Source organism: Musa acuminata, chromosome BXJ1-6, assembly GCF_036884655.1.
Source record: "Musa acuminata AAA Group cultivar baxijiao chromosome BXJ1-6, Cavendish_Baxijiao_AAA, whole genome shotgun sequence".
Classification (NCBI taxonomy): Eukaryota; Viridiplantae; Streptophyta; class Magnoliopsida; order Zingiberales; family Musaceae; genus Musa; species Musa acuminata.
In genome coordinates this window covers 44,321,681-44,341,852 of record NC_088332.1, presented here as the reverse complement: position 1 = coordinate 44,341,852, position 20,172 = coordinate 44,321,681, and the positions used below count along the sequence as shown (strand labels likewise).

Genomic DNA, 20,172 nt, shown 5'->3' with positions numbered 1-20,172 from the left:
ACATAGAAATCTCGGCCACCATTATGCACGGATGAGCCAAAACACGACGACTCGGTGGATTCGATCGGATGGAGTTGCTCCACATCCCTGAGATCTGCCATCTGTAGACTGCAAGTGTTAGCCCTCCTCCATCCATCGATGGAAGTGTTAGACGAGGCGCTGCGCAGCCCTACACACGAACCCAAGCGGGTGATGAGACCCCACCGCTCTCGCCTACTTGGCTTGACACGTGGTAACCTGATGAAATATCGTATTCCTCGTCATCCTTCCGCGTCGACATTGGCATCCTCGCATGGCGGCACCTTACTTTAAGAAAAAGGTTAGCCACCATAAATCTCCTTTACAACCGATACATATTATCTTATTGTTGCTATCGATGAAAGTATAATAAAAATAAATAATCTTTAAAATTATAAATATGTTAATTTGCTAAACAAGATTTTTAAGATTTCTTTCTGTACATAATATTTTTGACACTGATATATAATTATAACAAAAAAATCTAAAATTTATAGATACAAAAATATCTATATGTTATCGTCTAATTATGACCTGCTTGCAATATTTTACATTATCTTCTTAAAAGTAGAAAATAGAAAATAGATATTTTAAAAAAATTGAAGAAGATTATATTTACGTTTATGTATGAAAGAATAACTTTAAAATATTAAAAAAATAATTAAAATTTTAAATAATAAAAAATAAAAAATAGTAATCTCTTTTCTTTTTCTAATCCACCATCGAGCTTATAAAGTTTGTTGTTCCACAAATAAATAACACCCTCGTGTTGTACTTATATCTCTATTAATATCGACTATAAAATTATATATATACTCGTAACCCCTCAGCAAATTTATATTTGCTTCAAGCAATTATTGTCAACCAAATGGCTACTAATATTACAACAGGAACTACACCAAGACAACAACTATCATCTCATTCGATCCTTATCGAGACATGTTTTATTGAGGCCTAACTATTGTTGGCATCATCCAAAAATATCTCAGAATGTGACGTCAAGGCAGCACACAACCTCGCATTCGAAGAATCCGATATCCTTCAAACTTTACCCGTTCTTTGGTAGCCAAACCACCAATCATGGATGCATTGATTGATGGATAATGGAGTGGGCTCATTTTTAACATGATTGTAGTTGTTGGTGCATGGCCATCACATGGATGCATATCATTTCGTAATCAACAATCTTTTCAAACATATTTTTATTTTAAATTGATTAAATTATATATATATATATATAACTTTTTACAAGTTTTTTTTTCATCTTAATAAAATAGAAACTACCAACTTTATTAGATGTACTTTAGCATAGTCTTTGATAAGTTCATGCTAAACCAAGATATAGTATTTTTTATTGAGTTTTTGTGGATTAAGATTTGACCAACTTTGTTATTTGTTTTAGATGTAATAATACTAAAAACAAAAAGTAAGATTTAACTAATTTTATTATTTTTAGATTTAATGATTAAATTAATCATATAAAGCCTTGGACTAGTTTCTCTCGAGGAAAGATTACGAGTGATTTATCGTCTGAACAATATAAAATGATACATTAACCCAATAATATTTTCAGTCTCCTCCTTTTTTACTTTTGAGTCGAGAGAATCTCAATTCAACCCATATGAATTAGATCATATCTTTATCTTCTATTTCCAATTGAAAGGTTCTTTTTATTCTCACATCTCAATCTCTTTTCGTTCATATGAGTCATCAACATGACCTAACGTACTAGACTCTCGTCGAAAAAGATAAATAAAATATAACTCAGTGGGGGTTGTGCCCAACAAAATCACCACCTTCTGCCCTTCATTGGGTTAGTTGCAGCAGTCAATAATATAACCACACAATTCCAATATTTCGAGGAAACAAACATAAGTTAATCACAAGGTCTTAAATCATTCTTCACAACAAATCTTAAATTACTCCAATCTCTCCAACCAAACCAACATAAGTGCGGTCCACAGTAAAAAGTAGTACAAGCATCCAAAAGCATTTCATCCACTTCCAAGTTGTTGGGACTCTCATTACTGCTAACTCATGACAAAAGAAAGCTCAAGTTGGATTAAAGGAGGGCTTGACAAACAAATACAACAAGACAGTGGTAGAGTTAGGAGATCCTCCACTGAATCAATCAACTAAAGTCAAATTATTGCACAAAAACATGATTTTTCTCCTTCAAGTTGGATAGGACCAAAGAAGGATGATTGTAAATAATATTATACTTAGGAAAGCAACAAGCACAGGGTAGGAAAGGTTGAAGGAAGCCAGATATAAATAATGGGGAGCAGTTGCAGGTTCCTTGGAAGCTTCAGAGGTAAGAAGATGAGTCTGCAAAGGTTTCACCGCTTGATTCTGCTGCTCTTGTTCTCTTCCTCCCTGGTTCACATCTCCCTTGCTGCTGCAGAGGCTGCATCAATCCCCTTCACCAAACAAGAGAGTAAGAGCAGCACAAAACCCATCCCCTCACTGATGCTTGTTGCAGAATGACATGAATGAAGGATTTCTATGATGCTTTCTGTGCTGCTGTTGACTGATCTCAGGATATGTCAAGGTGCTGGAATCACTGGGGATCAAGTGCCAGTGTTGTGATGGGGATGATGGTGAGTGCAACAGCAGCTGGGACACCACCTGCAGCAGGCTGGACTGCCATAACATGAGACTTTGATGACTTGGGCAAGAAACTGATGTTGTATGTGCCATCTTCCTAGTCAAGCACTGTACATGCAATGTTTCTTCTCTCAAACCATCTGATCTACTCTCAATAACATATGGGTGTTTTAGGTGATATCATACATGTCTCCACAAGTGGGGATGGTAATTAGATAGAACTGTAGCAATTAGAGGTCATCTATGCTGATGTTAATATGTTATATTTAGTCTCATAACAGTGGAAGAGTTTTGTCCAATATAATATATTAGTGATAGATATAATTTTTTTTCGATAGTCATACATATTTGATAAGCGTTTACTATATTAGATACGATTACGATACATCATCAGATTAATATTTAAGATGTATTATTTCTTGAAGATCATTCTCCTCCTCCGAACCGAATCTTTATCGATCAGGTTCATCGATACCTTCTAAAATATATTAGATACGATTTCAAATCCTTAATCTTTAATAAATGATTTTGGTACATCATCATCAAATCAATGTTCAATAATTATTATTTCTCGAAAGATTATTCTTCTCCTCCAACTCAATCATGTAACCAAAAGCAAATATCATGTTTAAAGAAATTATTGTAACCTATCTAAATGAAAAGGAGAAATCAAACATTTAATGTTTCTCATATTTAGAACAATAATAATGGCATTTATTGTTAAGGTTATTGACCAGTAGGGACGAATCATATGGTGTATTCGCATTCAAAGATCCGACTGGTGTTATTGGAGTCCTCAAAAACCCAACTATGGATCCGAATCCGACTCGACGCGAATCGCTCTACGTCGATGCATAAGCTTGTCGGATATGGATTCGGATTCTGTCGGATCCGCATCCTAACCGTTTTAGTGAGCCTACGCGGGGGTTGCTTTTATTGACGTGCGTGACGCGCACCGGAACGAACCGATCTCGGGCGGTCTCTCCTCTTCCTTCGATCGGATCTCGGAATCAGGTATCCCTCTCTCTCTCTCTCTCTCCGAATTCGTTCCCCCTTTCCCCTCGATGCCTCCTCGTGGAATTGATTTCTGTTTCGATTCGTCGGAATCGACGTTCGAGCCCCTTGTTCTTGATCTCCTGGCGTTCTTTGTCTTGCTTTGGGGTTGATTTCGGTCTCAGTTCTTCGGAATCGACGTCGATTTGGGTGGTTCTTGGTTCTCAGGGTGGATCTGATTCAGACTGGGGATAGGGAGGAGAAGACGGTGAAGATGGCGCACCGAGTGGACCACGAGTACGATTACCTCTTCAAGATCGTCCTCATTGGCGATTCCGGCGTGGGGAAATCCAACATCCTCTCCAGGTTCACCCGCAATGAGTTCTGCTTGGATTCCAAGTCCACCATTGGCGTCGAATTCGCCACCAAGACCATTCAGGTGAATTGCCTCCAATCCCTGATTCTTCTCCCCCGAACTCTGTTGTCATCACTCTTGAGGGTTATCAGGATTTAAGTTACCCCAAAGATTTTCTTCCTTCTTCATATCTTTTGGCGTGCATGATCAACCCCATAAATCGCGTTAGCCGGAATGACCCAATTATTTGGGGTCTTCTACATGTATCTTTTCCTGCCAATGATCTCATCACATTTCTGATACCCCTCCAAAAGTAGTTTGAGAAATAGCTTTGCACAAATTATGTATTACATGTTTTTTTTTAAATAGTTCCGACTTAGCTGTTGTATGATATAATATTTTCTTCCTTAAGAATATGCCAAGACTATGAATTTCTTGAACACTCCATGATCCGTTTTTTGAATTGTAATTAATGTACATGATTGTGGCATTATTAATGTAGATAGATGACTTGTTACCTAGATTTGCATAGAGAAGATAATGATTGGATTGGAAGGATTGAAGGAACTTTTCATGATTCTACTTATTGGTTGAGCGAGCAAAAGAGAACTTGCACACTTGTTTGCCATTCATCGAGTCCAACTTTAAAGTTACCATTTTGCCATAGCGGACTTGTTGGAGTATTTCAAGCATGATTTATGTTGCATCTTTTTGAATATTTGTGTTATTTTGCTGGACTTGACATTGCAACTGTCAATGGTAAGCCATTTTGTTTTTGTTCTAGTCCCTGAACTAGTGAAATTGGTGTAGTTTTCCCTTGTTCCGCTAAACCCACGTAGCTAGCACAAACAGTGATTTACAGAATTTATAGAAGTCTTCTTTTCTATTTCCTATTTGATCACATGAGTTGGTTGCAACAGCTTGGACTTAATGCATGTATAGTTGGCTGCTGATGGAGCCATTTTGTCTCATCATACTTATTCCCATGGGGTCGGAATGGGCAGTAAAGAGAAGAGGAAGAAAATGGAATATATTTCATACATAACATAGGAAGCAGGAAACAGGCATGTGTGCTAGCCAGGCAAACTTTCTAAGAGGCAATGATGCCTAATGCAATAAGGTTTAGCTTGCATAAAAGCTTATTTTAGGCTTCAGTTGCCATTTGCACCAGTAGTAATCCTTTGTTTAGAAAAATCATCATACTTAATCTCAAAGGTGGATGATGCCTGTTTCCTTTCTTTGATATGATCGCATGGCGACGATTTGTACCTTTGTGTAGTTAGATAGATAGGTGTTAAATTTTTTGTTATGTAGGTACAAGCTGATATATCCATGTAACTCTTAAGCATTGGCTGGTTATAGTACAATACCCAAAAAATAGTTGAAGGTTTCATTGTATATGTATTTTGGTCACTAGTTATTTGAGTATACCACCCTCGTAAATATACCTGCTTATTCATTTTGGTACTTCCTGTCGATGTCTCACTTCAAACGTCCTCCCAGATTCTTAGGCCATAAGTGAAATAGGCTTAGGTAGATGCTTCATGGTTTTGGAATCTCATTACATGCAATCTTTGTACCCCTTTAGAAGGTGTCAAGATATGTTCTATGTGTATATATGATGGTGTTCAATGTCTTTGGAAGTAGCAGTGAAATGGTGTATCTGAACTCAAGAGGTTATTTACTTTACTATACTAGTGGGAAAAAAAGGGGTTAATATTTAAATAGGCTGCTTTCGTGACTTGAACCTTGGTCTCCTAGGTCACAACGGAACAACATTACCATTATACCAAGACCCATCCTCTTGCTTTGCTATACTAGTCAAATAAGAATTTTTTTCCTCTCAAGTTTTGGTTGATTTGTTCGATGTTACTTAGAGCATAACTCGATGGAATGAACAGATAGAGGGGAAGACGATCAAGGCACAGATTTGGGACACTGCTGGTCAAGAGAGGTACCGTGCCATAACCAGTGCGTACTACAGGGGTGCTGTAGGAGCACTCCTTGTCTATGATATAACAAAGCAGAAAACTTTCGACAATGTCCAGAGGTGGCTTCGCGAACTCAGAGATCATGCTGATTCCAACATCGTCATCATGATGGCTGGTAACAAGTCAGATTTAAATCACCTAAGAGCAGTTTCGGAGAGTGATGGCCAGGTATTCGCTGAGAAAGAGGGGCTTTCGTTCTTGGAGACTTCGGCACTAGAATCACTCAATGTCGAGAAGGCGTTCCAAACGATTCTTATGGAGATTTATCACATAATAAACAAAAAGGCGCTTGCAGCCAAAGAGGCTGCAAGAACTGCAGGACCCATAGCTCAAGGGACAAACATCAATGTATCTGATCCAGCTGGAGGCTCAAAGACTGCTTGTTGTTCGAGATAGATGATTGTCTTTTTGGAGAGTGCTTTAAACACAAAACTTGTTCGGTTCTGAGGGTCTTTAGAATGAAAATTATTTGTTGATTATTTTTCTACTCTTCATGTGTGATTTGGAGATAGTGAAATTAGATTTAAAGATGGGGGCGACATGTGGTAGTGTGCAAATTGTAATTTTCTTGTTATAACTTAAATCTCCCTTTGTGAAGGACTCAAAAAATTAAAGCTGTGGTTCCATTTCTGTATATTTCAGCCTAGCAACTAAAAGGGAAGGTTACTTTGCAGATTAATGCACGATTAGTTCTGGTCAAATCACTATGGCAAAGTGCAAATGCTATGCTTGGATGGTTTAGCTGTACTTACAGCACAAGGGTGATTCATCATTAATATTTATTATGATTTCGAGTAAAGATCATCTTCCCTGTGGGTTGATCTCATCATTAATACTTCTAAGCGTATCGAGAGAATGCTATGATCTTGGAATGCATAACAAGCATCAATATCTGTTAGACTGGTTCGATTTCCTAAATCTATGATGGTGTTTGATTTCCTTGAAATATCAGGATTTGATTGCATGTAAATTTAAGATTTAATTGGTTTTATTTCCTTAAAATTTCTTGATTTGGTTTTCTTATATTCACTGCTGGTTTTTAGTATCGGCGTCTTCTTCCCAAGCAAGCAGCAGCAGCAGCAGCAGTCCGTCTTCATCCCCGCCACAGTCGTACGCAACCACCACCCTCCGTCGACCGAGACATACTTCTCCTCCTCCCTCTCCCACTGCCTCTCTTCTCTCCAATGCATCAACATGTTAAAATATAATTTAAATAAATTTTATGAAACCGAGCTAAGTGAAGTCGGCTATTAGTATAAATTTTGTTTCGTAAATTGGAGCTGCAAATATTGATTGGCAGTAACAAAAAGGAAGTAAAAAGAAAGTTGGTTTCAGCAAACGTCGAAGATGACAGCAACATATGTTAAAGGTGACAGCAGCAAATGTTAATGAGTTGTGTTTTTGTGTTTGTAACTTGCATGCCATTGAAAGAAAAGTTAAAGGGAATTATATGTGAGATATCTATTATATCTTTTCCATATTGATTTTTTTTTTCTAATATATTGTTCCCTTGATGCTATTGACCATGCAATCATCACAGCTTGGTTTGATCTCAAAGGCAAAAGCTCGTCCACGGGAAGTCACCAGAGGAGATTGAAGCGGAAAGCCAATTCGATTGGTACAACCTTGAGGTACCATTTGTTCGCCCGAGACAGATTTGGTATCATTTTGAGGTACACCGTAGCCTCGTTGAGATCTTTGCATAAGTAGTTAACATCGGGGATGTTCTTGACCCAATCCCTCTGATGGTCAAAGTTAATTGGGAGGTGGCAGTAGTAGAAAAGATGCTTGCCTCTTTAGGCTTTAGGGCTGATTTTTATACTTGAGTGGTCGATGGCTGGTTAGGGAGCCTCTCGTATTGTCTAGGGGTTTATTTATATCGATGGTTAATAAGCATGCCTCTTTGAGAGTGACATCAGGGAAGGACGAGCATAGGATGGTCTCCCATGCCAAGCGTCCGGAAAGATGCAAAAGGGGAATTGGGTCATACCACTTGGGATTAATGCCCTCTACAATCGGACGTGCAAGCTTTCTCGAAAGATTGCTTGCGATAGGTGGCCCATAAAAGAGAAAAGAGGGGGATGAGCCTCGTTGCAGTGGATTAACACACCTTGCAACTGGCTCGTGCGGTCCTTCTAGATATCGAGGTGGGCAAGGGTCGAAGGATCATGCTCATGCTCACGACTGCAAGGGAGGGGCATGGGTTCTTCCACCCACGTCATCATCTCATGTCGTTACTTTCCCTATCATTCGTCCTCCTTGAAAGGCATGCTTCGGGGTTCCGACAAGAGGGTTTAAGGCACATCAACCATTTCATTCTATCGAGGTCGGGTCTTATTAAGCATGCTCAAATGATAAGTCATGGATTCGGTTTCATGAGTCTTGTTCGTCCATCGTAGTAGGTTTTGGACTATACCATTGTGAGCTTTCATCGTAATAGGTATTGTTCATCTATTGTAATGGGTTTTGTGTTGCCATACTGGTCTTGTACCATCGTAGTGAGTCTTATTTTACCATAGCGGGTCTTCTTCCACTATAGTGGCTTCCACCATGGTGAATCTTGTTTCGCCATAGTAGCTTCCGCCGTGGCAAGCTTTCATTCCGTCATTCATTAATTGGAATCAAATCATACATTTAAATATGTGATTATTCTTAAATCATAAATTAAATTCATTCTTATCAGTAAGTACAGAGTTTAGCCTATTGGCCGTTGCTTTCGCAGAGAAATAAATGGAAATGGAACTGCCTAGCCTTCCTTCGCTCCCAAATCCAATATACTCATAGGATCTAGTCGACAAAACATCTTACTTTAGACTTGAAACAGCTTATCCTTAGATCTATCTTCTGCTTTTGACCCTTATTCCGATCCAGTATCTTCTCTCGGTGCCAGTGAAAGTTCCATGAATTCTTTTTTCTTTGTTTGACTCGGCCCTCGGCCCAACTAGTTCTGTTTCGGGAGCTCTGGGCAATATATAAGAAATATAAAAAAAATTGTAATTGTCATTCCATATCTGTTTATATCGTGTGATAGATTATATCGTGCTCTTCCATCACTTTTGAAGATCCTTTCCTCCGCCAATGACAGCAATGCCTCACCGGCGACGTCCTTGGCACCGACTCCCACGGTGCAAGGACGTCGTGACGAAAGGACCTTTCCTCTGCCACGGTAGCGCCACCTTTGTCGTGCAACGTGACAACAACCTCGTCCTCTACAACAAGGGTCCCGGCTTCCAGTTCGACACCCACGGCGATGGCGTCAACTGCACCCTCTCGCTCACCGATCGCGGCCAGTTCGTAATCACCGCTCCGACGGCCTGCGCGTGTGGTCCTCCAAGGTCCCCTACACGGCTAAGACGGGAAAGCACGCCGCAGTCCTCCGCCCCAACGGCCAAGTAGCCGTCTACGGGCCGGCCTTGCGGTCGACCCCCGACTTCAACTTGAGCGCCACCGATTCCGGGGGGCAGAACAGACCGCCCTTGGCAAGGTGGAGAACGTGCTGTTCTCGTCCCAGATTCTTGACGAGCAGGACAAGCTCGCGACCAGGGACTACACCCTGGTCATGAGGGGCGACTGCGACCTGGCCCTCGTGAAGGCCCCTGCCATCGTCGCTTGGCAGTCAGGGACGGTCGGCAAAGGCGCCCACTGCTTCCTCCGGCTCGATCACAAGAGGCCAGCTCGCCGTGGTAGACGACCATAGCTACAAGACTCTGTGGACTAGCAAGCACACCTCGAGCGCATGAGACTATGCCGCTTATCCTCCAAATCGATTGCCAAGCTGTTGTCTACGGGCCTCTAATATGGTCAACCTCCTCCTCCATAAGCTGATCCGCCATTACGGCTCTCCCTTTCTTGCTTGCATTACGACAGCTTGTTCTTTATACCATTTCCGTAGCCATAAAAAGATAGGAACGAGTGCATGCCTTCTCGCTGCGATTGGACGGGACCGCGGCCCAGTCTCTACCTCGTTAAATGTGGGACCCGCTTGCTGCTCCTTTCGGCCCACCAACGAGGACGAGGAAACACAACCGGACGACCAATCCACATGGGCCCACAAAAAAGTGCAGGGGCACTTTTCCATGTGTTATGTCTGGAAACAGACAGGTGATCTGTGCCCATTCAAAAGTGAAACACCTAACTGATATGCAAGCTCTGTTCATCTAACGGGGATAATATATCCTGTTTGAAGCGATTCAGCTGATTGCCAAACGCACAACCATTCCCACCTTTTTCTCCTCCTCCTCCCCCGACATCGCTCGCAGTGCAATCTCTCCTTTTTCTTGCAGAGGAATTCGAGGCAGATCGCTCGCTGCGTCGAGTAGAAAGCGAGAGAGAACGTGATTTCAGCTGCAAAATATAGATTGGAGCAAGAAAAAAGATGATTAGGTCCAGTAGTACGGCTTAGATTGGGTCCAAGAAAGGGGAAGAGTGGTGAGGAGATCTAGGGTTTTTCAGCGGAAGGAGGAGGTGAAGATGAAGGTGGTAGTGGGGAGCCCGGGGACTTGGAGTGGGCTACTACTGAGGACCGGGCAGTGCGTCTTTGCAGGGGCTTCCATTGGGGTTATGGTCTCCGCATTAGGGTTCTCCAACTACACCGCTTTCTGGTACCAACTCGTTCCTTTTCAGATCTGTTCTTTTTCATTATCTTTGAACTCCATTTTGGTTGCATTATGGAATAAGCTTAAAACCGAGATCGTGCTTTCTAAGATCTTTGTGATCTAGCATGAACAGAGAATTTTAGTTGAGTGGTGTCTTGTCCTCATATTGTGAGGCTAAAAGGCTTCGGATGTCTTACATGCATTCTTGGCAATAATCATATACCCTATAGAATTCCCCTTCCCACATAATAAAAAAAAGAAATATAAATAAAAATGTCTTTTTTCTTAATTTGAAAGTTTATTCTCAAGAGCGACTCGGAGCTGCAGAGAATCCAAAGTCCAAAGTATTTAATACGAATTAGGAAAAACACCAGGCCTTTCATTTAAAATTTACTCGGGAAATTCACCACAAGATAGAAAAGCATTCTTCTTTCCTTTCTTGTCCTCTGTGAACTTAGACAATGTTGAACTTTAGTAGATAGGTTAAAGATAAAAGCCTAAGCTTGATAAGAATCAGTGGAAGAACTTGGAGGTAACTTTCCTTCTTAACCTACAAATGATTTCATGTTGCGAAACTCAGTGGGTTGGAATATCTACCTGGATCAAAAATCCAGTCTCTCTGTGATGAGAGTCTCTTCTTGAAGCATCAATCGGACATCATGAACTAAATGTTCAGATTGAATCAGAATTTTTCTTCTATATTACCGGCAAGCATGGTTAAAGCTGTGATCAAAGAGAAAACCTAGATGAATGTTAGAGGTTTCCTTTTCTTACATTATGCCTTGTTTTGTCAGTCTTATCAGCTTCCTATAATAACTTTAATTTTGAAGAAGTGATGAAGTTCCCATCCAAATGAGATTTAACTTTCCTAACTTAGTGCCAGTTGGTGAATGCATCATTCCTGATTAAGAAATGGATCCAAGTCTTCAATCCAATTATGGTTTTGCTTGGCTTTCCGAAATTCTCAGTATTCTTTAAAATGCCAATAACATATTGACTTATTCCCTTAAAATGACAAGCTTTTTTAAATAGTACTTGAATTTCAGGCCAAGTGAATTAAAAAGTTCTGAGTAAATCTGTAGATAATTTCATGTCAATGCTTGGTTTGACATACATAGAATATTTACACATGTTTTTTTTTTCTGTACTGATGTTTTGTAGTGCCTTTTTCGCTCAGCTATTTAATTGCTTCTATGGGGCTACAAGTTTTGTGGAGTTTGGGACTCGCATGCCTTGATGTCTATGCCCTAAAGATCAAAAGGGATCTCCATAACCCGGTCCTAGTTAGCTTGTTCGTGGTTGGTGACTGGGTAATCATTTAATCCTATCTTTAGTTATGCATGCATACACAGTTGAGTTGCTTAGTCGAATTTGATTGATGTCTTATTAAATTGATAAAGGGTTTGACTGGACCAAACTTAAGGTTCTTATGAAATTCTTGATTTTTTTTCTATATGGTTCATTTGTCTAATTATTGCTTAAAATATGCTGCACGTCACGACCATTTAAAATTTTTATTTCAGTATTATCTGATGACTGACCTAACTGAGTTAATGTAAGATTTTGTTATTCATTTTACATGTTTTAGTAGATCTTTAATATTTTAGGGACCACCTTTAGACTTTTCTATGAACTTACTGTGCTTCTATGATTAAAATCTTAAAACTTTTTTACATAAATTATCCTCTTTCAGGATATCTCCCATCATGCTATATATAATCTTCATCTGATATGTGACATGCCAGTTACCCTTGTGTGTTTGTATGTGTGTCATTTGGTTAATTCAGGTTTAACAGCTAAGTTCATTTAAACTCATTTGGAAGATTCAGGCTTAAAAATTGAAGTTCATTAAAGACATGCTTCTATCAAGTTTCGCAATCACAATTCGTATCCTGTCAGCTTGAAGAAAAACATAAGGGAAGTTCATTTATAACTTTTTCCTGAGAATAACAGTGAAATATCAACTCTTCCAAATTGGAATGCTATGTGTATCATTCTTTGAAACTATTCCTCTGTGCACAATCTTCTTTTATTCTTGTTCAGATTCTTTATACAGCGCACTTAATGGTCTATGTAAATCTTGAAGGCATCTTTTTTTGTCTACCGATCACAATCATCACTATTTTTCATAGAAAAATCCTAGCATGTAATCGACCGATCTTCGCTATTCCAGGTAACGGCAACACTATCACTTGCAGCTGCATGCTCCTCAGCTGGTGTCACAGTATTGTTTGCGAGGGATGTGCACTTCTGCCGAACAATTCCTCAGTTCTCATGTGGCAGGTTCGAAATCTCCGTCGCTTTTGCGTTTGTTACATGGTTGTTGATTTCCATGTCCTCATTAGTGATGTTTTGGCTCCTGGCATCAGTATAACTGTTCTTGTATGCTTTTCTTCATAGCAAAAGAGAAGCCAAAACTCATATGTAAGCATTTGTTTTCTCCCTCGAGCTGTAGCAATTCGAATGTTTCTTATGGACTCTGTCTTTGCGTGAAGTTACAGTTCTTTCAGGTTTCCACTAACTACCCTACCGGTCAACTTAATAGCATCTGTTGCTGGCAAATTACTTCTTTTCCACATTTTAGTGAGCTGCATACTTAATTCAAATCATTTTGGGCAAAAATTCTGACAGGTCTTTAGTATGTGGCGTTTTTGCTATTAACACAGCATAAATGGCCCTCCCTATTATATATATATATATATATATATATATATATATATATATATATATACTACAGACTGCACACAATCCCACCGAACTTGGAATTGGGCGATCGAGCCTTCTTCCTCCCTCGCCGTGCCACGAACGCTCTCATCACCTCACCGCATCACCGTATAATTCTGGTTCAAAATCCCAACGCCAATCTGATCTCATCGACCAACAAACACTCCTTCACTCCCCACGAAAGAGCGAGAAAGAGAGGGGTAGTTAGAGCGAGTGCTAGGAAGAAGCATGACGAATGGCTTCGTCGAGCTCTTGAGCAGGCGATCGATCCGGATCTGGCTGTGGGATGGGACGAACGGGGACTGCGGATTAATGAGACGGCGGGGAAGGGGAGAGGAGGGTTAGGGTAGGGTATATCCGAAGAGTACGAGGGAGTGGATCGCTTGTATGGATAACGAGGATGCAATCAAGAAGCTCCGTTAGACGGAGCGAGGGAGAGATTCGAGCGGCATTGTCTGCCGGCAGCGATGAGGACGGATTCTCTGGTTCCGGCCCCAAAGGAATACCAGAAACCAATGCCCTGGCCCCAAAACAGAGATGAAGTTGGTAATGTCTTTCTTTCTGACTCTGTCGAATACTTGCTTGATTCAGTACTCCGGCGACTTGTTTCCTTCTTCGTCTGTCTTCTTGTAGATATAGCTAATGATTTGCTCCTGTTAGCTCTGTTTACTTCTCCACATGTGTGAATGCTTGAAATAGCATTAAGAATCAAGAGTGATTCTTGATTGGTACTGGTTTCCATTAGCTCCTTGTATCAGGCGACCCTTTCGTGATTCGTTAAGCATGTTATTACTGTTTCCCTGTGATCTGTAACCATCACGGGATCTTTTTTCTTTGAGGCTGTTAATTAGGAGAGTGATGTAGAGATGACTGGCTGAAATTGATGATCTGGATTCTTTAATAGTGCTCTCATTTGAGACTAATGCTCAAGATTACTTGTTGAATTAGGACACTATGCGAAGGTTGTCTCGAAAACACATTCAATCTTGGGAGGGTAAGTTCCAGAATAACATTCTCCGGAAAACACAACATTGTTGTGTGTGCAACAATTGTAAACAAAGGCTTTCCAAAATCTACATTACTCAGCCAAACCCTTCAATTCTAATTGCCAAGAACACTTGACAATTGATGGGTCACAAAATTTTGTTTCTATGGTGTATGCATTCTCAACTGCTCCATAGGAAGGAAAGTTTGATCCACAGGCACAAGATCCAAGGGGAGTTAGAATTCATCTGAACTTCTAATGTTTATCGATGTTTACTTTGTCATTTTCAATTTCTCATAGCTATAGATATCCTTCCTGTTGCACTCAAATACCAGGTATGGTTTAGCAATGGTAATGCACAGGCCCGGTCGAAGAAGAAAGGAGCCAAAATTTGATACCTAGGGACAAAATTAATTTCAAATTTCCAGGTGGCGAGACCCAATTTAACCATGGAGCAGATCAGTATCTGGATCAGATTCCTTGGATAATATCATCTCCATAATTATAATTTATGTTTAAGCTATACCTTTGCTGTTTATGTGTTCTTTATTTATCTATTAGCAGTACGCTTATTTCTTTCACTAGATATGCAGATGGTTCCAGATATTGCATTTGGTGATCACACGAGTTGCCCCAGATGTTGGTTGTGGCGTAGCAAGCTTCGGTGCCGTTCTACTCTCGTGCAATGTGAGCACCATGTCCATAGCTCCAAAAGATGTTCATGAGAATCAGATTCAGTTTGCTCTTGAACATGGTGTGTCTGCATTGGTTGCAGGTTTTGCAACACACTGGTTGCCATATCCAAGCCAGGCATTTGACCTAATTCATCGTTCAAGATGTAGAACCAACTCCACTCCTCGACGGTATGCAATTCTTTAATTCCTGGAAACAACTTCTCAGTAGTTCTTATTTGTCATGCTTGAAGATTATAGTGACAGGCAAAGTATCCAAACACTGGTGTCCAGTACTCACACCATCAACCTCTATCTTCTTGCCATGACTCATTTCCGTATCAGGTTATAGCCAGGCTTTCCTTGTTGGTCTGAACCAAGATCACGGTGGTTGAATAATGTAGAGTAGAACCAACATGCATTTTCCAGCCAAAATCATTTACCTTAGTTGAGGAATGTAGCATTTAGGTATGGTTATGATCAGCTCTCTTTGGGCCAATGTGCATGCCACAATTCAGCCTGCCCATCATGGTGCATGACATAAGCACACAACATTGGCATGCATTAGGTTTGTCACGTTGTCGCATACACTTGCATTTTCTCTTCATCTCAGGTGCAACATTTAGGGCATCCCATGCTTATGTCCATGATTATTTTAGGTATTGCATAGACCATGGGATACTATCATGACCCGAGCCTGATGGGCTAACTAGTCTATCAATTTTGTTTGGTCTCAACCACTGACCAAAATGCTTAAGCTGAAGTTGATAGTAGTATCTTGCCCACTTTCGATGTGAGACTAATCAGGGGTGTTACAATCACCCCCACTCAAAGGCTTGACGTCCTCGTCAAGCCCCAACATAACCCAGGTCAGACCCTAGCATAGTGCATGTGAGGCGTAGCCCAGTGGTGGCTCCACGCCGTGACGAGTCCTCTGACTCCGTCTACGGGTAGCCCTTTCCTACTTGAGCCCCCTCACAATGCCCAAATGCTAGGTCGGCTCTGATACCAAATATCATGACCCGGGCCTGATGGGCTAACTAGCCTATCGATTTCGTTTGGTCTCAACCACTGATCAAAATGCTTAAGTTGAAGTTGATAGTAGTACACTCATTAGACCCTTATAAGTCAATCTTAATCTTGCCCACTTTCGATGTGGGACTAATCAGGGGTGTTACAGATACGGTTCAAGGTTAATTACTGTGTGCCTTACCGTAAGAGTTGTGCAGCTTGTTACATATCTATTCTCTTAAATTCGTTTTGCTTCTTCCTGCAACGGTTTTATGGGCAACCGAGCTAAAATGTGTGCAGGCTCTTTCTGATCTCTCTGTCAGCCAAGCTCCCAAGTGGTGGTTTTGTCGTAGCAGCTATACCTGTTCTTATCCAAGTCAACCCATGGATAGAACTGCTGCATCATCCAGTTCAGTCATTACATCACTTGTGCAGTATGTTTGAAGCTTCCCGAGCGAAATCAACCATGGCCGCTGTGCCAGCTCAGTCTGATCCAGAGACAGGAGCTTAAGGTAAAAGGTTTCAATCACCATGTCCGACCACTTGCCTTAATAATAATCTCCACTCTTTGTTTCACATCATGTAAGGTATATGAGCATTGTTGTTGTTTTCCACATGTTTCCGCATGCCGTACCAAATCGACGGAGACCTTCACCTTCTTCTTTTTCTTGGGCAGAGACAGATACCTGCATTTAAGGCGGGTCAGAGGAACACGCGTCTCAGTTAGTCCAAGTAGATCCGGAAGATAGATCAGGTCAATGAAGACGCTGTTGCTGTGTTGCAAGATTAGCAACAAGATGCAGAGGAACTCGCGTGTCTTAGTTAGTCCAAGAAGTTCCGGAAGAGAGATTAGGTCAATGCATCAGTACAATGCTAAGATGAAGAGCATGCGGTATATGCTGCAGTCATCCACAAGCACACATCGTCTCCACAAGAGCAAACTGGTACACGAGCTTTACTCGTTCTCAGTCCAACTTGATCATAAGAAAGTGTGATTCTACTAACCAACACCAATGATCCTTCAAAATCCTATCTTTATATATAGCTACGTATCTCTGGTCCTTTCGCCGTCGTCTTGCAGCAGTGTGTCGCATTCATTCCCTTTGATTAAAGCGCGGGACCTATGACACCACCTACTCTCCCCACCATAAACAACTCATTACCTTGATACTATATTTCAACTCTCAGAACTCGGTGTTCTCAGATGAGATCAGCACAGTCGAGGAAGAAGAATCTCCACCAACTGGGACAGCCAACTGCGAGCAGTAACAACAACAAGTGCAACTCAGATCACATTCTTCCATATACATATCTTACAGCCACTGGCAATCTTTGTCGTTTCAAGGAAATCAGTAAATGAGATGATACATACTTGTTTGATCCAATTGAATCGGTAGAGGATGAAGGAGTTTAAGATCATCGACACTATGCCTTGACCAGCAATCATGATGATCTGATCAAGGTTGGTTGATAATATCTGGATTCGCAGTACCTGTGTGATTTGAATAATCTGAATGATTGAGTGTTAATGGCATGCGTGAGACAAATAGGACGCTTCAAAAAGGACAGTCATGCTTTACATTGTTTCCATCTACATTTCAAAATACCACTACTAATACCTCGGTATTAAGTAACCCTCTGTACGAGACAAATAGGACACTCATGCTTTTCATTGTTTCCATCTCCATTTCAAATACCACTCATCATGAAACCTCAGATGCATGTCCCCATCAATCTCTCACTGCTACCAACCAGTCGTCACCCCTGGCTAGTAATAGTATGACACATTGGTATTTTAATCTGTATGCAAAATTGGATCTTCAAACACTGTTGTTTAACTTCAGATTATACTGTTAATAACTGTTGTTCTCCACTTTGGAGAGGGAAAGAATACTCGAAACTAAAAAAAAAACCCTCAAAGATCAACAAATAAATAATATATTATAATATAATTTCTAAATTATTCTCGTTTAATCTTCTTGTGCACTCTTAAATTAAATTTGGATCATGAAACACTGTTGCTTAAGATTATACTGCTGCGTTCTGCACTCAAAAGCAGTGGACTGTAAAAAAAGTGCAGCAACCAAAATAGAAGTAGCTTCAACTGATGATGTAAGGGGGCCGAACTCTACCTGCAGGAGGAGGCTGTTCGAGTTTATCTCTCCATCGATAAGAAGAAGTCTTTGTTTTCTGACCCAACTTGGATACAGATATGCTTTGCTCTAACAATATTCCATTTGCCCTCATCCACATAAGCAACTCCCCACCAGCTTCTGATCGGTAGCCCGTGAGCTCACCTCTTCTTCCTCCGAGCACAGAGCCAGCCATGGAGCAAGCAAGGTATTGGATGATAACGAGTAGGAATCTGAACGAGATGCCGTTCCTTAGCTCTCGGATCCCTCCGCTTGGTGTCAGCTCTTCGTACGATGCCGAGTCATGGGAAGAACAGGCGTTCGCCAGAGACTCCGCAGGAGATTTAGGAAGCTGCGTATGGCCTCCCAGGTCGTATTCGTGCAGCTTCTGCGGGCGAGAGTTCCGATCAGCTCAAGCACTCGGTGGCCACATGAACGTGCACCGGAGGGATCGCGCCATGCTCAAACACTCTCCGAGCCTCGATTCCTGCACACCAACAGGCGCGGCATGTCCGCCTCCGATCGCCTCTCTGGATCAGAGAGCTCTTGTCAACCCTAACCCTAATTCATCGTCTATCTCTACTAGGGTTCCTGCTGCTGCATCCAGACTGGAGTGGAAGGAACGCGACTCCATATCTCCCTTGTACTCCTCGTCTGTTGTCGGGGGGAACCGAAAGCGATCGCTCTTCTCCACAACTCCAACCAGCACCGAATCAGCAACTCTACAGCTATTCTCTCTCCCAGAACTAAATCTGCACAAGAGGAATTCTCAAAGGTGGAAAGATGAGGACGATAGCGATGACTACAACAGATGCTGCAAGAGAGTTAGGAGAACCGACTCAGTGCATCCCTTCCGTGTTCGACCATCTTCTTCGGGGGAGACGCAACCGCTGCACCCTGAGGTCCTCAAACATGATCATGGCCCCGTTGAAGAGTTGGATCTTGAGCTTAGGCTTGGAGACAGCCCTCAGGTTAAACCTTTGTGCTTGGATGAAGATAGATAGATAAATACATATCTTTCCCTCTTTGGTTCTTCCCATCTTCCTTCACCAAAATTTCTCGGAATTGATCTTGGAGTTTCTCGAATGGATGCCATACGCTAGAATGGTGTTACAACAACATGTAGAAGAAGAAGAAAGATGTCTCCAAATATTAATTGTGTTGATTTGCTCAGTATAGCGCTCTGAAAATTGTACCAAAACAGATGGCATTTGCACTACTGGTGATTTCTCGTTCTTGACAATATGCTATCACTTGCTTGCACACAGTTGATCTTTCAAGAACTTGATAATAATTCTTCCATCCAAATGCTTATTCTATCCCTTCAAATTGTCTCCTTTTACACAGATTCTATATATTTTGGTGTTGTATGGGGCTGTAAATGACTGTGTGTTCCTGCTACCTCTCTCTCTCCATCTTCTTTGGCTCAAGTGCATGCCTGAGAGAGCCTTGAAGTTGTGTTGCTTATCCAGCCTATCAAACACGCCGACAGACACCGAACTAAACAGATGCATGTGAGCATGCTTTAGGGTGAATACGTTGTGATGCATCGGTACAGTGATTCCGGCCCCTTTCTGAGGCACCATTCCAGCGTCACCCACATCCAGTCTTCTCCCTAAAACTCCCCTGCTGAAACCATTACAATATCATGCATCGAGGGGAATAGAATCGACCGCTTTCTGCGCTGCTTTTGTTTCTTCTGCTGCATGTATCTCCTCGTTGTGGGAGACCCGAGAAACAGCTAGCAAATCAGCTCACCCCTTCGTTCCAAACAAAGCCAATGATGCACACACCATTCCAACTTTGACTTAATGCACTGCGCAAGGTTTTATGGTGCGCAACAGAAGAATTTAAGAACATACCAAACTGATGCTTTCCCCTACGAGGAGTTGTGATGGCGAAAACACCTCAAAAGATGAATGCTCCGGTACAAGTGTTCCCAGTTCGAAGTTGCCTAGTTGGTGTAAGAGGAAGGCTTTGTCTTGTACGTATCCCTGCGCTGGGGTGCAGCTCACGCTGTAGGCCAAGTACAGGTGTGTGAGCTGTTAATGGCGCAGTACTGAAGGAGGAGCACATGGTAACCGGGGAGT

At 41.4% G+C, this 20,172-nt stretch overlaps 3 protein-coding genes and 1 pseudogene across 4 annotated transcripts; all 4 read left to right on the top strand.

The window, feature by feature from the left end:
* Window positions 1-3,481: 3,481 nt before the first annotated feature.
* On the top strand, window positions 3,482-6,598 carry LOC135677239 (ras-related protein Rab11C-like). Of its 2 annotated transcripts, none has more exons than XM_065189327.1 (3): window positions 3,482-3,639; window positions 3,847-4,057; window positions 5,875-6,598. In XM_065189327.1, exons 2-3 carry the CDS (start codon window positions 3,893-3,895, stop codon window positions 6,358-6,360), a joined length of 651 nt encoding a protein of 216 aa, XP_065045399.1. In that variant the 5' UTR covers window positions 3,482-3,639; window positions 3,847-3,892; the 3' UTR covers window positions 6,361-6,598. The 2 variants fall into 2 exon arrangements, with proteins under 2 accessions (XP_065045399.1, XP_065045400.1); XM_065189328.1 differs by having other exon boundaries at window positions 3,561-3,639; window positions 3,804-4,057.
* A 2,453-nt stretch (window positions 6,599-9,051) lies between these two features.
* On the top strand, window positions 9,052-9,789 carry LOC135677574 (mannose-specific lectin 3-like; annotated as a pseudogene).
* Window positions 9,790-10,150: 361 nt separating this feature from the next.
* LOC135677238 (CASP-like protein 5B3) lies at window positions 10,151-13,096 on the top strand. Its single transcript, XM_065189326.1, has 3 exons — window positions 10,151-10,565; window positions 11,737-11,869; window positions 12,733-13,096. Exons 1-3 carry the CDS (start codon window positions 10,435-10,437, stop codon window positions 12,931-12,933), a joined length of 465 nt encoding a protein of 154 aa, XP_065045398.1. The 5' UTR covers window positions 10,151-10,434; the 3' UTR covers window positions 12,934-13,096.
* Window positions 13,097-18,095: 4,999 nt separating this feature from the next.
* On the top strand, window positions 18,096-19,347 carry LOC135677885 (probable transcriptional regulator RABBIT EARS). The gene has a single exon (XM_065190297.1). It carries the CDS (start codon window positions 18,277-18,279, stop codon window positions 19,084-19,086), a length of 810 nt encoding a protein of 269 aa, XP_065046369.1. The 5' UTR covers window positions 18,096-18,276; the 3' UTR covers window positions 19,087-19,347.
* Window positions 19,348-20,172: the final 825 nt, after the last annotated feature.

Excerpts from the sequence above, each read along its gene's own strand:
- LOC135677239 (XM_065189327.1), top strand. The coding sequence starts at position 3,893 with ATGGCGCACCGAGTGGACCACGAGTACGATTACCTCTTCAAGATCGTC. Across the intron at positions 4,058-5,874 it reads TCGCCACCAAGACCATTCAG|ATAGAGGGGAAGACGATCAA; the intron begins GTGAATTGCCTC and ends TGGAATGAACAG.
- LOC135677238 (XM_065189326.1), top strand. The coding sequence starts at position 10,435 with ATGAAGGTGGTAGTGGGGAGCCCGGGGACTTGGAGTGGGCTACTACTG. Across the intron at positions 10,566-11,736 it reads TCCAACTACACCGCTTTCTG|CTATTTAATTGCTTCTATGG; the intron begins GTACCAACTCGT and ends TTTTTCGCTCAG. Across the intron at positions 11,870-12,732 it reads TGTTCGTGGTTGGTGACTGG|GTAACGGCAACACTATCACT; the intron begins GTAATCATTTAA and ends TCGCTATTCCAG.
- LOC135677885 (XM_065190297.1), top strand. The coding sequence starts at position 18,277 with ATGGAGCAAGCAAGGTATTGGATGATAACGAGTAGGAATCTGAACGAG.